Source organism: Silene latifolia, chromosome 6 (genome assembly GCF_048544455.1).
Source record: "Silene latifolia isolate original U9 population chromosome 6, ASM4854445v1, whole genome shotgun sequence".
NCBI lineage: Eukaryota > Viridiplantae > Streptophyta > Magnoliopsida > Caryophyllales > Caryophyllaceae > Silene > Silene latifolia.
In genome coordinates this window covers 20,683,289-20,699,786 of record NC_133531.1, presented here as the reverse complement: position 1 = coordinate 20,699,786, position 16,498 = coordinate 20,683,289, and the positions used below count along the sequence as shown (strand labels likewise).

The window sequence follows — 16,498 nt, the reverse complement described above, 5'->3', positions numbered from 1 at the left end:
CTAAGAAGTGAATATTGTGTCTATGTCATGTAATACATTTTCAGGACCTCTACACGCAAGTAGTGCATTGACAGTGAATTTTAGTTCACTGAAAACAGCCTGGATAGATCTCTCCTGATCCCTAAATGCACGAGCATTCCTCTCTGCCCAAATAGCATAAACCAGACTACCAATGCCGCAGCTAATCAATAGTTTCCTACTCCCCTGACCCCTGCTATACATAGTAAGCAAGGAGTAGAGTGAAATAAGGGAGGAAGGTAGCTGTATCCACTGCTGCAAAAGAGTGAGCAATCCTGCAGCATAAGGGCAAGCAAAGAACAAGTGATCAGCACACTCAACTGCAGATTTGCACAAGTAGCATCTATTCACAAGAACAATCCCTCGAGTAATTAAGAGATCTTGGGTAGCTAGCTTTTTTTGAATAGCTAGCATGAGGATGATTTTATGCCGTGGAAGAATAGTAGTTCTGTGAATAGCTTTATAGACAGCAAGGACAGGATAAGAGCATCTCAGGCTATCATAAGCTTTCTTCACAGAGAACTGACCCCTAATAATGCAGTTGGAGAGCATAGCCTGAACTGCCTGAACAGTACCTAGCTGCTTAATGCAGGCATCTCTAAGAAGAAGAACTCCTCTAAGACTTTCAGAGAAACAGACCCTAACAGCAAGGTCCCAGATAGAACAATCAGTTAAGAAATACTTTGTAACCCAGGAAATCCAAATTGCTCCAGTCCCTCTATCCAAATGCCAAAGCCATTTCAGCATAGCAGCTTTGTTCCAAGTGCAAACATCCTTAACCTGAAAACCCCCTTCCTCCCAGGGTGCACAAATGCTCTGCCAGGCTTTAAAGATGTGCTTCATCTTGCTGCCAGATCTTCCCCAGAAAATATCCCTGCTAAGTTTGGAGATAAGAAGGCAAATCTGTTGTGGCAATAATAAGCCAGTGCACCAGAAGTTATTGAGACCAAAAACTATGGAGTTCAGGACTTGAATTCTCCCAGCATAAGAAAGGTGCTGAATAGAGTAGGTCCCCTTTAGGGTCTGAAGCTTTAGAATCAAAGCATTATACATGTCCATAGTAAGCCTGGAATCATTTATTGGATAGCCCAGATATCTGAAGGGGAAGGATCCCTCTTTAATCCCAACTCTTTCCAGAATAAGAGCCTTGACTGTAGGGTGCACACCCCAAAATAAATGTCGATTTTTCCAAGTTAGCGGTCAAGCCAGACCAATGAGAGAAGGAGCTCAAAATGGCAGTAGCTTTTTGAACTGAAGGCAAATCTCCTCGAGTAAATATCATGAGATCATCAGCAAAGACCAGATGAGTTAGCTTGAGTTTTGAACATCTAGGGTGATAGGAAACATCAGAAGAAAGGCACATTGTTCTAAGCTCTCTAGATAATATTTCCATGCTTAAAACAAACAAATAAGGGGATAAAGGATCCCCTTGCCTCACTCCACTTTGCCCTTTGAAGAAACCATGATGTGTACAATTGACTTTAAGAGTAAACCAAGAGCCAGTGACACAAGCCATGATCCATTTGATGAAGATGGGAGGGAAATTAAGACCAGCTAGCATGTTCCTGATGAAGGACCATTGTAAAGTGTCAAAAGCCTTACTAATGTCAATCTTAAGCATGCATCTAGGGGTGAGATTCTTCCTTCCATAGCCCTTAAGAAGACCTTGGGTAAGCATCACATTCTCAAACAAACTCCTTCCCTGAACAAAAGCGACTGCTCGGCCCAATAATTTCAGGAATAACGGTTTGGAGCCTAGCGATTAAGATCTTGCTCGATGGTTTTATAGACGAGAGCAACAAGAGATAGGTCTAAAGTCTTTTACAGTTTGTGGGAAAGCCTTATTAGGTATTAATGAGACCAAAGTAGTGTTAGCTTGCTTAGGCAAGAAACCAGTTTTAAAAAAGTCCTCCACAGCTAGACAAAAATCATTTCCAACAATCTCCCAAGCTTTCTTGAAAAATCCAGCAGAGAAGCCATCCATTCCTGGACTTTTATTAGAATCTATATCAAACAGAGCCTTCTTGATTTCAGCTCTGGTGACAGGAGTAAGAAGAGCTTCATGGCCATCATTGCTAACACAGGGTCCATTGGAAAGCACACCAGGATCAATAGGAGCTACCTGGACAGTATTGCCCAATGACTCTTTATAATAGTCAACAAAAGCTTCCCCACCTCCCGCAAAACCATTTGATGAGTACCATTGTGACCTTTAATGTCACCTATCATTTGCTGCTGCTGCCTTTCCTTTATTTTATTGAAGAAAAATTTAGAGTTGGTATCATTATATTTAATGCTATGCACCTTAGCTCTCTGAGAGAGCATCTGTAGCTCAGTATCTTTAAGTGCCCAGAGCTCTTTAGAGAGTTCCTTTTCCTGATTGATGAGAAGATCATTAATAGGGTCCTGCCTGAGCTTCCTAAAACACTGGGAGAGCTCTTCTTTTTTTGTTTTAATCTTCTCCCCAATATTAGCATAGTGTTCAGAATGCAAGTGCCTTAGCACCTTTTTAACAGCTTTGAGCTTGCTCATTAGACGAAACATAGAGTTACCATTGGGACTATGAGTCCAAGCTTCATCCACCAACTGAAGGAATTGAGGGTGTTCAGTCCAGTAGTTAAGGAATTTAAAATGCTTCCTAGGTCTGTCATTATCATGAAAAGTAAGCAGGCCAGGGCAATGATCAGAAATACCAGGGTCAAGAAAATGAGCAGTAGTTTGAGAAAAAGTCTGCAACCAGGTATTATTGACTAAAATCCTGTCAAGTTTGGAGTAAACCCTAGTAAAGACTTCCTGCTTATTGAACCAAGTGAAGTCATTTCCAGTGCCACTCATATCATCAAGTCCACAATTAAGAAGACAGGAATTGAAATCCATTAACTCACTCAGAATAGGAGGGGTAGCACTAATTTTCTCATGAGAGTGCCTTACCACATTGAAATCCCCCATAGATGCCCACTGAGTAACACTTGTAGAGAACTGGTTCAGAGAGTCCCATAAATCATGCCTCCTAGTGGCACTGTTACTACCATAGACCACAGACAGGTAGAATTCCTTGCCAGTAAGGTAGTGTCTAATTTTACAGTGAATAACCTGGGCTTCTTCTTGCAAAATGTCCACCTTAGTAGTAGCTGGGTTCCATAATACCCAAATTCTCCCATTATAGTGCTTATTCTAATTACAGAAAGCATCATACCTCTTAAATTTAGATCTCAGAATAGTTTTAGCTTTAGTACTCTTCACCCTAGTCTCAAGGAGACCCAGAACATCCACATTATTTTCTTTAAGAAAGAGATTAACCTCACTATGCTTTATTGGCTTATTAAAGCCTCTGATATTCTAAGTGGCAAGAATCATTGGAGAGAGGGATCAGGGGGGGTCCCCTAGAATAGGATGCTGCAACACTGATTCCATATCATTGGGATCATCCAGTAAAGCAAATGCATTTGCAGTAAGGATAGTGATGGTATGCTCGACTCGATTGAGCGATCTCTCTTCATGGCTATTTGAGATCAAGCTAAATTGGTCCCTCTTGGTGCATTCTTGATGCTTTTCAACAGACAAAGAATCGGGAGTCCAACTTATGAACCAAATGACAGGATTGTTCCCCATCTGGTGGCACAAAGTCAGGACCCTCCACAGCTGGTGCTGAGGTACCACCTAGCACACAAGGAGTAGCTACTTCATGGTCAACCATACTCTTAGTAGTGACTATATCCGACACTATCTCACCCTCTTCTAAGGTTAAGGGATCAAAAGAATTTTGTATAACAGTTATCACAGGTGACTCAATGGAATAACCTCTCTTCAAGGCTATTTGAGGTTGAGCCAATTGGTCCATCTTGGTGCATTCTTGATGCATTTCAGCATTCAAGGAGTTAGATCCTGAATCAGCAGCCTGAGCATGAGAACCAGAACTCTGCTCAGTAGGCTCAGAAATAGAAATAACCCCATCTGAACCTGAGGTATCACCTAGCACACAAGGAGTAGTCTTCTTAATGTATTTAGCCCCTACTTTCTTCTGAGTAGCAATGACAGCAGGCTTGTTCTTTTTACATGTCTGCTTGAGATGACCCATTTTCCCACAACTAGCACAATAGTGAGGAATCCACTCATACTCCACCCTCTGAGTGTAAGGACCAAAGGGAGTGTTAAGAGAGATTTCAAGGGGAGGGTCAGAAGATATGTCCACCTCTATCATAACCCTAGCAAAGGACAATTTGTCTTTGTTGGTGGTTGGGATATCAGCAAACATAGGTCTACCTATTTTACTTGACATCTTGCTTAACACAGCACTTGACCATAGGTAAGGGTCTAGACCTGGAAACAGAACCCAAATGGGAACCACTGAAACCTTCTCCATCTCAAAAGAGAAGCTTGGATGCCATTGCTTCAGAATTAAAGAATAGGAGCCCATTTTCCAAGGACCCTCTTTTAGAACATTGTTCATGTCCTCCTCATTAGCAAATCTAAAGCTAAACCAGCCTTTCCTAAAGTATTGCACCACAGAGATGCAATATGACCCCACTTTTCACAACATACTCAAGAACACCTTAACATTGGCTTAGATCCCAACAAGTGACCCATAAGAGTAAACTTCCAAAGTTCCAATTCATCAGCAATATCGTCCATTTCAACATCAATCTCAGACGCAGTTTTACTCTGTTCGTGAAAAAAAAAGACGCATACCCAATTGATTTTTAGGTTTAGCAACATCTGACGATTTCGACGCCATTGTTGTATCCTTCAGTTTCTCAGCAGGAATCTCAGGTGTAACAGTCGAAATAGAAGGATGCTCAGGGGAAGAGGGAATTCCACTATTCAATAAAACAGCCGAATTTAGCGTAATAGTCGGAGAAATGACAGAATTACCGTCATCAGCTGTAGGAGGAGCAGAGGGAGAAAGAATTCCCGCAGAATTAACAACCTCAACAATCAGAGTATTCAATAAAATCGGTTGTCTTGGTGAAGAGAGCTGGGTTTCCTCTAATGTTTCAGAAACATCAGAATTCGGCATAGAAATGGCACCAGAAGACTCGGAAAGAGAAGAGGAGTCGTTTGGTGGCCTTCCTTTAGGCGGGCGGCCCCTCCCTCGAGCCATGGAGCTTGGGGATAGCTTTAACAATGGCGGTTGACGCGTAACAGAATGATGAATTTCAGAGAATCTTCTCTCTAGTTTCTCTCTCTAGGCGGTTTCTTGGTTTTATTATTATTATTATTATTATTATTATTATTATTATTATTATTATTATTATTATTATTATTATTATTATTATTATTATTATTATTATTATTATTATTATTTTACACAATCTACTTTGCATGAGAATGGTTTAGAAATTATCTTCTGAAATTAAAATATGACATGCAGAATAATAATGGTAGATAGTATCACTTGCTTTTTAATTATCTTATGAAGTTAAAGTTAAATAAATAGGTAGATTAATAACCAAATTTATTAGAGGAAAATAAAGAGTTTATATTAATTAATTAGTGATTGCAACTACTATTTTTTTTTAATTTTTTTTTTTGGTACTTATAAACATGTGACAATTTTGGAGATAATTAACTTTTTAATACATAGTTTCGCCGTTTTATAATATTGTATAAAAATAAAAAAATGAGTAATTAATATAGATGAATTAGTATTAACCTCTATAAAAATACCATGTGAATTAAAATTAAATGTTTTAAGTATTCTTTTAATTATATTGTATAAATAGACAGATTTTACCTCAGTTTCGTGCCTTTTGTATTTCCTCCCTCTTCAGATTACCCACGTGGTGCTTTGTCTTATCTTCATTCATATATATTTCCTGATGCTTTAAAATTCATATAAAAATATATATTAACCAAATAAAACATCAACATGGCAAAAACTTCACAAACGAATCAACATTGTCACGTTTAAATCATTGAAATTAAACCAAATGGAAAACATGAATTTAAATATAAATCAAAGGATTTATAAAACCAATAACATAACAAATTAAAATATACTTTATTGAACATAACAACAACAACAACAAAATACTCAATATACTCTCCATATTCAAATAAATAAATTAAACCATAAAATGTAATCCACAACTTAGAAAATCATGGGTAAATGAGCAATAGATTTTAAATAAATATTGTGACTAGAAACTATTATAGGTATTATAGGTTTTATAGCCATCACACAACCATAGACTCCCATATTTTAATTTTATTTTTAATTTATTTTGTGGTATTATTAAATTAGATAATTGATTACTGAGTAACTCAAGAGGTGAATTAAATAGAGAAAAATGTTAATGAAAATTATGGGTATTAAGTAGTATAAAGAAATCTAATCAATTTATTAACATATTATATTACAAAAATTAATTAGATAGGAAGACATTTTAATTAATTTGGTAGTGTTAAGTATTATGAAGAGTTTTAATCAGTTTAATATAATGTTTAATTAAAAAAATGAATTAAATAGGAAAAAGTGTTAATAAAAATGGTGGGTGCATGTTAAGTATGAAAAGTTTTAATTTATTAACATGGTTTATTACTAAAATTTCAATTAATATGTCATTTTAATCATAAATTATGAAATTTATTAACATGTTTTTATTACAAAAGTTCAATTAAAATGTCAATATTGATTATAAATTATGAAATTTTGATGTAAATTTGTAAGGATTACATAAATTAAATTAATTTATAGAAAAATAAATTAAATCTATAAAATAAGACAAATACGTGGCAATGAGTTTTGATGCTCACATTTACGTGGCATTTTTGGATCCTACGTGGCTTTGTCTATGTGGCGTTTATTAGTCATTTTAGGGTAGACTTTTAATTATATTTTATAGATTAAAATTGGGTAACAAATATAATCTTTTTCCTATAATATTTGTATCAAAATGATTTCCGGTGTATTAGAGTAGGGCGAGATTTATGGAGCTAAATTCGGCAAAAAAAAATTTGTGAGTATACAGAATCATATATTATCTTTTATACTTTCTAACTAATTAAGGTTACAATCCATAATTAAATATTTTCTAAAAGATTCCGTAAGTAGGGCCGTGATTCATGTAACTAAAAACACTGAATCATTCATTTACTAATTTAAATGATTTGCGGCATATTTGAATATCTCTTAGACTTTTATGCACATTTTTTTTTGTCAAATATTCTGCAGCCATTTAAATATGTTGAATACACGTGACAATAAAGTGGGGTGTGACACGTGGCGATCAAAGAGGTAGGCGGTTATTGCTTTAATATAATATATGATATATGATATGATATGATGATATATGATATCTTCCAAACTGTTAATTGTTAAGAATTGTTTCTTATTCTAGTTAATTAGATTAAGGAAGTGTCAAAACTCAAAAATGTTTTTCAAGAGTCTCGAACCCATGACCTCTTGATGCATATCCACATGCTATTACCATTGTGACCCATTCATCTCTTTGTTAAATTTGTAGATCTTTTGTTATATGTAGTGTAAAATCTGAGTTAAAATAATAATTATCTATAATAACTATTAAGGCTCTGTTTGGTAAAACTGACTGAAAAGGTACCTGAAACCTGATAAGGTGACTGAAATTAAAAAGGTACCTGAAAAGCTAGTTGAAAATTGGAAACTGATAAGGTAGCTGATTAATTGTAAAGTGTTTGGTAAAACTAACTGAAAAGGTAACTGATTTTTTGTAAAATGACATAAAAGAACATTAATAATTATAATAAATTAATTTAAATAAAGGGTAAATATGTAAAGTAGAACATTTCAGCTACCTGAAACTTTAAAAAGCTATCTGGAGTAGTTTTTCATTTCAGGTACCTGAAAAGTCATTTCAGGTACCTGAAATGACTTTACCAAACAACATTAGGTAAAACAACTACCTGAAATATTAGTCAAATCAGGTTGCTTGGTCAAATCAGGTACCTGAAATGTCTTGCCAAACATAGCCTAAATATATACTTTTAGTTTATTATTAATGTAATGTATTTGCTAAGTAAGTTAAATGTACTTGAACAAAATTGGACAAAATATTTTATTTACTTATGGTAATTATTATCTGTACCTATAGTTACATTTTATGTATCTCCAATATACATAACGCCTTTTTTTAACGATTTTTTTAATCAAAAAAATATGTTTTTAAAAATGTAAAATATTTTAAATTAATATTTAAATCATAGTCAATGTTCACATTAATTATATTGACATAATTATTAAAATAAAGTTTTTTTAATAAATATTTGGTTACTAAATATTATAAAAGTATAAAATTGACTTTTTAGTTGTGTTTTTTTATTTTAAGTAATAAAAAAAAAGTAATTTTTTAACTATTTTTTTAAATATAATATATAAATATATTAATATTTTAATAAAATTCTTGATTTATCTCCGAGCCAACAGGTCGATCTGTTCGGGTAGGGTCTCGACCCTAAAATAACGGGTCATTTCGAGTTCGAGTCTAACGGGTCGTTAGGTCAAAAGTTTCGGGTCTTTATCCTGGAAAAACGGGTCGGATCGGGTCGAGTCGAAATTTGATAGGTCGAATTAAATCTATAATGTATGTCCATATAATATTTATTTTAGTCTAACATTTCATACGGAGTATTAGACTAATATTATTTTAGTATAATATTTCGTATTTATTTAATTATATAACTCTAACACATTTAGATGATAAACTAATATAAAATTTAATATGATAAAATTAAGCAAGAAAAAAAATTAACAATTATTTGATAAATTTATTTAAATATATAAGCCTTACGGAGTATAAAATTTGTGTAACTAGCAAATAACTTAATAAATAATGAAATTAATTGTAGCAACAGTTGATGTAGTAAATATGAAAGTAATCACACATTTGAGTGGTAAGAGTAACAATAATAAATGCCAGAATAGTGAAAGTCATAGTAGCAAGAATGATAATAGTGAAATTAATAATTTAATAGTATTAAATGTGGGAGTAGTGAAAAAAAATGATGGCGGGAGTAGTGAAACAAATGTTATATAAGTAACAGTGGGAACGAGTAACAACGGACAAAGTATGAAAAAATACCTAACAATTTGATTTAAGAAAATATTTTATTTATTTAATACTCCTTATATAAGTTTGATAAAATTAATGATAATAGTGAATTTAACTATAAAAATAGCGGGAATAGTCAAAGATACAACAGTAAGCGAAGTAGTAGTGAACATAATAGTATTAACAAGGGAGATGTCGTGGAAGTAATAATATCAACAACGGGAGAATAAGTGAATGTATCTCATAATTTGTTGATAAATTTTGCATCTCATCGTAATTTCAAGTTATAGCATAGAACAATATATTATAAATCGTAAATGTATGTGTTAAAAAAGTCTAACGCAATTATGATTTATAAAAAATAAAATTTAAATGGTGAATATAGGTAGCCCGGGCGAGGTCGGACAGCAAACCTAGTTAAATGTAAACTACAGGTACAAATAATAATTATTATAAGTAAATAAAATATTTTGTTCAGTTTTTTTTTGTAGTACATTTAATTAACTCAGCAAATACATTACATTGAATATAAACTAAAAGTATATATTTAATAGTTATTATAGATAATTATTATTTTAACTCAGATTTTACACATACATATAACAAAAGATTTACAAAATTTAACAAAGAGATAGATGTGTCACAATGGTAATAGCAAGTGGATATGCATTAAGAGGTCAGTGGTTCGAGCCTCTTTAACAACATTTTTGAGTTTTGACCTGATAATTTAATTAGAGTAACTTAACAAGTTAACCACACATCTAAAATTACTAACATAACCCTCCACTAACCAATAGATATTAACCCTAGTTGCCACGTGTTGCAATGTCATTGGTTGTGTATGAGTTTTTCATACACCTCGTGTATGTGTAGCCTTTTTGTGTGATTTGCGTTAAATTTGGCAGGTGTAATTTGAATACTATCCTCATTAACTTCAAACAACCACATCTCCCACAAAACATTTAGAAAAAAAGGAATTCTTTTTCAGTTAGTATTCCAATTAGAAAATTAGCATATTAATTTGGCCAAATTCATTCAAAATGATTTGGATTATGATTATTCCAATTATGATTACCCTCATTAACGTCAAAAAGGGATTCCTTTCCAATTAATATTCAAATAAATAGATTGGACTGGAGTACTCCATATTAGTCCCTCCGTCAAAATCATTTGTTTATCTTTAATATTCTTTGTGAGAGGTCTTTTAATCAAAGGTACAGAAATAAATGAATTGGACGAAGAGAATATCTTTCAAGAAATGTAACTAATACAAGTTGACTGAACAATTTATTGGAGACGAGTTAAATAGAGGTTAATATTGGATTCGTATAAATTAATATGTTAAATAAATCATCCTTTGATTCATCCTTTTTTGTGCTCTAATATACTCTTCACAATACTTCTTTTAACTTGCAGTTACTCTTTAAGGTTGATTTAAAAATATATATTTATCATATAATTTTACTCAAGTGACAATACAACACTAACCAATGACGTAGAAATTCACAACGATTATGGTTGTATTTACCACCATTTTGATACTTCACATTATAAATGCATAGTTGGTATTTCTTAAGATGGGGTTAAATAACACCGTACTTTGATGGATCAGACAAGCTTATTATTAATCCCTAGATGTTATACTTTTGTCCTATGTATTTTATTTGATCCGTTTTAAGTTTAAGACGGGGTATTAGAATTTAGAACGTAAACATTGATATGTCAACAGGGTAGGAAAACCATTTTTATAAAAACATCTTTACTTAAATGCATATGAGAACGTAAATATTGATACGTCAACGGGGAAGGAAAATGACATGTGTCGCATTGCAATAGTTCCAGTTTTTGCAATTGGGTAAATAAAATATGAAGTTTCATACTCCTTGAGTCCTTTTGTCCCGATCATTCGTTTGCCTTTGGTCTGTACACAAATGCCAAGCAAGGAGGAGGGAGTCAATTATTAAATAACAAGTGAATCAAATTGAGTGTGGAGTATCAAATTGCTTATCAAAGGCATTTCCAAAATATAAAGGCACACAATTGATTGAGACAACCCAAAATGGAATAAGCAAACAAATGAGTGGGACAAAGGGAGTTTCAAATAAGGAGTTACTTATCCATTGTTTTACACAATTCGGGTTCAGATCAAGTTTTGGTCCTGAATTTGGGTGTCGGATACGATTATTCGGATCAGCTCAATTTTGACAAGTCTAAGTTACCTCAGCCGCCAACTTCGACTACTTGCCAATAACTTATCAAAATTCGAGAAAAAAATCATAGTATTTCGAATAAAAAATATCATAGTATCAAAAGTGTATGAGTAGTAGACGAAGTGGAATTTTCTAAAATTTAATAATTTACTAAATCCAAAAAATATATAAGTTGTTACTTTTAATAATACTTTCCGTTTCCACTTGTGCAGTGCACGAGTTCAAAAACTAGTTCATATGGATAATGCAGCATGTGTTAAGATGGGTTTGGATGCCATCTTAACACAAGCTGCATTATCCATATGAATGAGGAGTTTATCGATATGTAATATTTTCGTTCTAATAAAATGTCAACTTTGTTCATTATCAAAAAATTCTCAATAAAATTTTCTAAATGGCAAAGTAATAATTCATACCGAGTTTTGTAATAATAAATCCCAAATTTGTTTCAGGTTTCGTTCAATTAAAAACTTTTATTTTTGAAACCACATTAAATACCCTAAAACTGAAAATGTTATAAACAACTAAACAATGATTCACTTCAATTATTGGACAAATTGGCACAATAAAATTGTGTACAATTGAGGAGTGGGGACTTATTTGTAAACATAAGGCTTAATTGTGAATTTCTTTGTTAATTATTGAACCCGATTTTTAGAGATTTACAGTAATGATACCTTAAAGAGATGATGATGATGATGATGATGATGATGATGATGATGATGATGATGATGATGATGATGATGATGATGATGACTATGACGAGAGTTGGCATTTTTTGGAGTTATCGATTGAGAAACGTGTTAAGAATGATAATTTGCGGGCTAAGAAAGTACAATATTTTTAAGAGTATGTCTTTTGTAACAAAAAAAAAAAAATAAGGTTACCTTGTAAGATTTAAAAAAATAAAGGGTTACACTGTCGAAAACCTCAGAATTCAATTTGCCATGTTACATACTTAACAGACAAATTGACGGGAAAAAAAAAAGTTAAGCGTCACGTGAATGCGTAATAACGGAGTTTAGGGTTACCATATGTAATGTTTGAAAAGTAAGATTATCATGTACAATTTGAAAAAAAGATAGGATTACCCTACAAAAAAAAAAGAAAAAAAAACTGATTCTAAGTCTTATAGTCAATTTATAAATGAATTTTTTTAGCACATTACCATGGTTGTTTATATCTATTTTTATTATCGTAGTCATTGATTTCACAATATCTATCATCGGTTTTTCACATAACCTTTAGGGGTTGTTTGGTTCGAAATATTGGAATGGTATAAAAGAGATTGTGTTACTATAGTGATATGGAGTTAGAACCTCATACTTGCACTACTACAGAATTCATCAAGGACATCAGTGGATGGACATCGGATTTTTGAAAAAACAGATGTAATAAGTTTGCACATCGGATTTTTATAAAAGTCTGATGTAATTATATTATATGGACATCGGTTGTTATTTTCAACCCATGTCCATTATAATGGACATCGGATTAAATTACAACCCATGTCCATATAATCCTCAATTTGGGCGCAAAATGAAAACAATTCCCCCGCCCCAAATTATTTTCACTAGCATATTGAGTCAATCTATTCACTACTACAATTTAAGGCAAAGAGAACGCTCCTTTAAGAACGGTTGATAGCGGAACCGATCACTTTGTTATTTTTAGTTTGGCGGGCATATAGGATTCCAATAAAGACCGGTTGTTTGCGCAAACCGTTCTCGTACATTAACAAAGAGAACGGTTAGGTTTGACCAACCGTCTTAAAATATAAAAGAGACCGGTTATATATCCAGAACCGTTCTCCTTGATTAAACAAAGAGCACGGTCCCTATCCTTATCGTTCTCTATTAAAACGGTTAGGTACCTAATTCTCTTTTATACACTATCTAATCTTTTATACACTATCTAATCATCCCAACACCCTATCCTCATGACTCATATCGTCATACACACTCATACCCTTTCCTCTCTTCCCTCTCTTCCCTCTCACTCACTCCTACCTTCGCTCCGGCCAACAACACGCGGCAATGCCGACAACGTCAGACCGCTCCACTGCAAGCAGCATCCTTATCGCCCTGTGAGCGTTTGGTTATATAATGTAAGAGTTTCCCCCAAATCTCAAATCTCAATTTTTGGTGGATAGGTTCCGATTAGTGAGTTATATAATGTATATTTGACTAATTATTATTGAGTATTTGATTATATCTGCCTAATTGTATGCTTTACTGGATTTTTGTTTTGTTTATTAAAGTTGAATTGCAAAATTAGGCAAACCCTAATTTCGTATTCATATTTTTAACTTAGTTTTCTGGGTTTTCTCACCACCACCAGCTCCATTATGCTCTACTATTGATATAAGAATTCTATTTGATGTGATTTTAGTTTTGAAGTAGAGTCTATATTGAATAAGCTCGCCAACCGCCAATATGTCATTTGTACTACTTCGTCCCTTAATTATAGGTATACTTTTATTTGGTTTGATTTTAGATTTTAGGGTTTATGGGTAATTACACTTATGCTTATCTAGTTGTAACTTGTAAGGATCTTTGAATGATGTTATTCTTTTTATTTAATGATAATTGTTATTGTCTTTGAAGTAATCACTTAAATTGTTCTTGTTGTATTATAAGTTTTCGAATTCGATCTTACACTTTCTGTGATGATGTTAGTGATAGTTGGAGATCGAGCATGAACTAGGTATGGTTGTTTTGACTTTTGAGTCAGGTCACAACTCGAGCTTGAATGACTGAACTAATGCCTTACATTTGTACATCTTTTTGTCATACTTTTTGTATTATAAGAATTTAGTGTCTTTATGGTGATTTGTATGAATAATGGATTCTTTTATCCGTCAAATTTTCGATTTATTGCTCATGACAAGAAGTTTTGTACCCTTATGTCAATCTCATTCCCTTCCACTTATTTATGAGCCTTCTAATGGATTTGTTCTCATTTCTTAAACTTACATAGCTGGCCGAGTAGTGATAGACCAAAAAGTACAGAGCTATTTAGAGCAATGGTAGGCTAGAAAAGTGTGGTTTATTTTAGGAAATGAGCTTGCATATTCATTGATAGCAGTCATGTATTGTGCTTCATGTGTCACATTTATATTAGGTTTAGTTGGTAGTGGTAACTATGGTCTGTTGTGGATGTTTTCATCTTCATGATAATAAGAGCCAAATGATGATGTTTATGTGTGTATGATTTTTTGGTGTACTATCAAAAATTACCCAAAACAATATCATTGCAGCTAGTGACTGTCCTGATCACACCTCTTTTCCTGCTTTTCGGGTATTGCTACGCCTGTCGCCTACTAGTAATTCATTAATTCTTTGAGCTAGAATGTAAATCCACTTATCAGGTGCTACTAATATGATGTGCCGAAGTGAATTTTCCTGTATTTTTCATGGTGGTTTGTTGTTTGGACATCGAAGAAGTTCCTCTCTGCAGAGCTTTTTGTTTCCCGGCAAAGAATAAGAAAGCTAAGGGAGCTGGATTGATCTTCTACATTCTTCTAAGTTCTAATGTCTGAGAGGTATGTAGTAACTTCCTCCTCACCATCACAAAAGAGTGTAGGGATTTGATTCCATTGTTGTTGTCTGCTGTATCTTATTGAACGTATGTGTTTCTGTATTTTTTTTTTTAAGCAAGGAAGAGAGATCATTTTTCAGGAATGCCCTCATCTTATATTGTCAATGTAGGAGTTCATAGATTTAAAATATTTATGTTTCCAGGTTTTTCAGGAATGCCCTTAATTATTAGCTTATATGAAGCTGCCCTTGTGAGGCCATGTCTGACTGCCCCATTGTCATTAATATGCATTACAGGTTTTTCAAGACACCACGCCATATTCACAAGAAGAATTAGATGAGGTTCGGGACTTGTGGGCGAACTATTTTCTCAATATCTAGCCGTAGATAGCTAGCTAGCGTAGTAATGTATTAGGTAGTTGCATTTTGAAAAACTGATTACATGAGTTGCAAGACCATATGTTATGTTGGCTGGGATTTGTTATGCCCTTTGTTGTTGTTCGTTAGTTGTTGAATTCAGATGACGGAGACGGTTGCGTTGTATGTTGATTGGGATCGGTTTTTATTAATTGAAATCGATCATTTTGGTTGAATGGCAGTTGGCATGTTTTGTATTAATGTTTTGGCATTCAAATTGGTGTAATGCAATATGAATTGGCCTGCTCTTTTCAAATATAAAAAAAAAAAAAAACAATATAAAGGACAGCGGATTTATAAAAGTTCGATGTAATTCTAGCTTCAAAGGACATGGGCTTTCTATAAAAATCTGATGTACATTACACATATGGACATCGGATTAATGTTAAAATCTGATGTTCATTACTCATATGGACATCGGATATATTTAAAAATCCGATGTGCATATATTAATGGACATCGGTTTAAAGTCCCATGTCCATTACACCCCATATGGACGGGACTGAACTCTACATCGGCCTATAATCCGATGTCCATGTGTCTAGAAGTCCGATGTCCTTCATGATTTCTGTAGTAGTGTTGCTCCATAAGTGTTTGGTTCAACCCTGAAATGGATATAGTGGTAGTAATAAGATAAAATGGAGTTAGAAACTTGAGTGGACGCATGGGTATGAGATTCCAAGGGATTGGAATGGAGTTAGAATCCATTGGGTATCTAACTCCATTCCAAAAAAAACCCCAACCAAACACTAGAATAGATTGAATCCATTCCAATCCACTTCAAAAGTTCCAACCAAACACCCCCATAAAATACCCGGGAAAAAAAATACACAAACTCAATTAAATTAATATAGTTGTACTAGACCTGGCAATACGGGTCAACGAGTCAGGTTCGGGTCACGTCAATTCGGGTCGGGTCAGTTCGGGTTTCTCATTGATTTCGGGTTAACTCGGGTCGGGACGGGTCATTTCGAGTTTCGGGTCTGTTTCGGGTTTGTTGGTCGGGTCAGTTCCGGGTCAAGCGGGTCGGGTTGTTTCGGGTCAGATCATTTTCGGGTCAATGAATAATAGAGAAATTGTCATTTCAAGTCGGTTCAATTAGAGTTATATTTTGTCGGGTCATTTTCGGGTTTGGTGGTTTCGGATCGGGTCATTTTCGTGTCAGGCCAGTTCTGGTCAAGAAAGCTCGGGTCATGTTCGGGTCGGGTCAATTCGGATTTTCGGGTCACATTCGGGTGATGTAGTTCGGGTCACTTCGGGTCTCGGGTCACCTTTTCGAATCAGG

At 34.0% G+C, this 16,498-nt stretch overlaps 2 protein-coding genes and 1 long non-coding RNA gene across 3 annotated transcripts; 1 reads left to right on the top strand and 2 right to left on the bottom strand.

Annotated features, from left to right (window-relative positions):
• LOC141587720 (uncharacterized) lies at window positions 1–1,077 on the bottom strand. The gene has a single exon (XM_074409192.1). The coding sequence runs from the start codon at window positions 1,075–1,077 to the stop codon at window positions 1–3; it is 1,077 nt and encodes a 358-aa protein (XP_074265293.1).
• A 58-nt stretch (window positions 1,078–1,135) lies between these two features.
• On the bottom strand, window positions 1,136–5,119 carry LOC141587719 (uncharacterized). The gene is made up of 5 exons (XM_074409191.1): window positions 4,708–5,119; window positions 3,608–4,545; window positions 2,323–3,192; window positions 1,844–2,140; window positions 1,136–1,720 (listed from the first exon to the last, which is right to left on the bottom strand). The coding sequence occupies exons 1-5, from the start codon at window positions 5,117–5,119 to the stop codon at window positions 1,136–1,138; spliced, it is 3,102 nt and encodes a 1,033-aa protein (XP_074265292.1).
• A 9,638-nt stretch (window positions 5,120–14,757) lies between these two features.
• LOC141658640 (uncharacterized) lies at window positions 14,758–15,389 on the top strand. The gene is made up of 2 exons (XR_012549327.1): window positions 14,758–14,801; window positions 15,094–15,389. It is a non-coding gene; the product is annotated as an uncharacterized LOC141658640 (long non-coding RNA).
• The last annotated feature ends 1,109 nt before the right edge of the window (window positions 15,390–16,498 follow it).

Coding starts and splice junctions, on each gene's coding strand:
- LOC141587720 (XM_074409192.1), bottom strand. CDS start 1,077: ATGGACATGTATAATGCTTTGATTCTAAAGCTTCAGACCCTAAAGGGG.
- LOC141587719 (XM_074409191.1), bottom strand. CDS start 5,119: ATGGCTCGAGGGAGGGGCCGCCCGCCTAAAGGAAGGCCACCAAACGAC. Junction 4,546..4,707: donor TAAACCTAAAAATCAATTGG/GTATGCGTCTTT, acceptor TGTTGTGAAAAG/TGGGGTCATATTGCATCTCT. Junction 3,193..3,607: donor GGGAACAATCCTGTCATTTG/GTTCATAAGTTG, acceptor TTCTGTAATTAG/AATAAGCACTATAATGGGAG.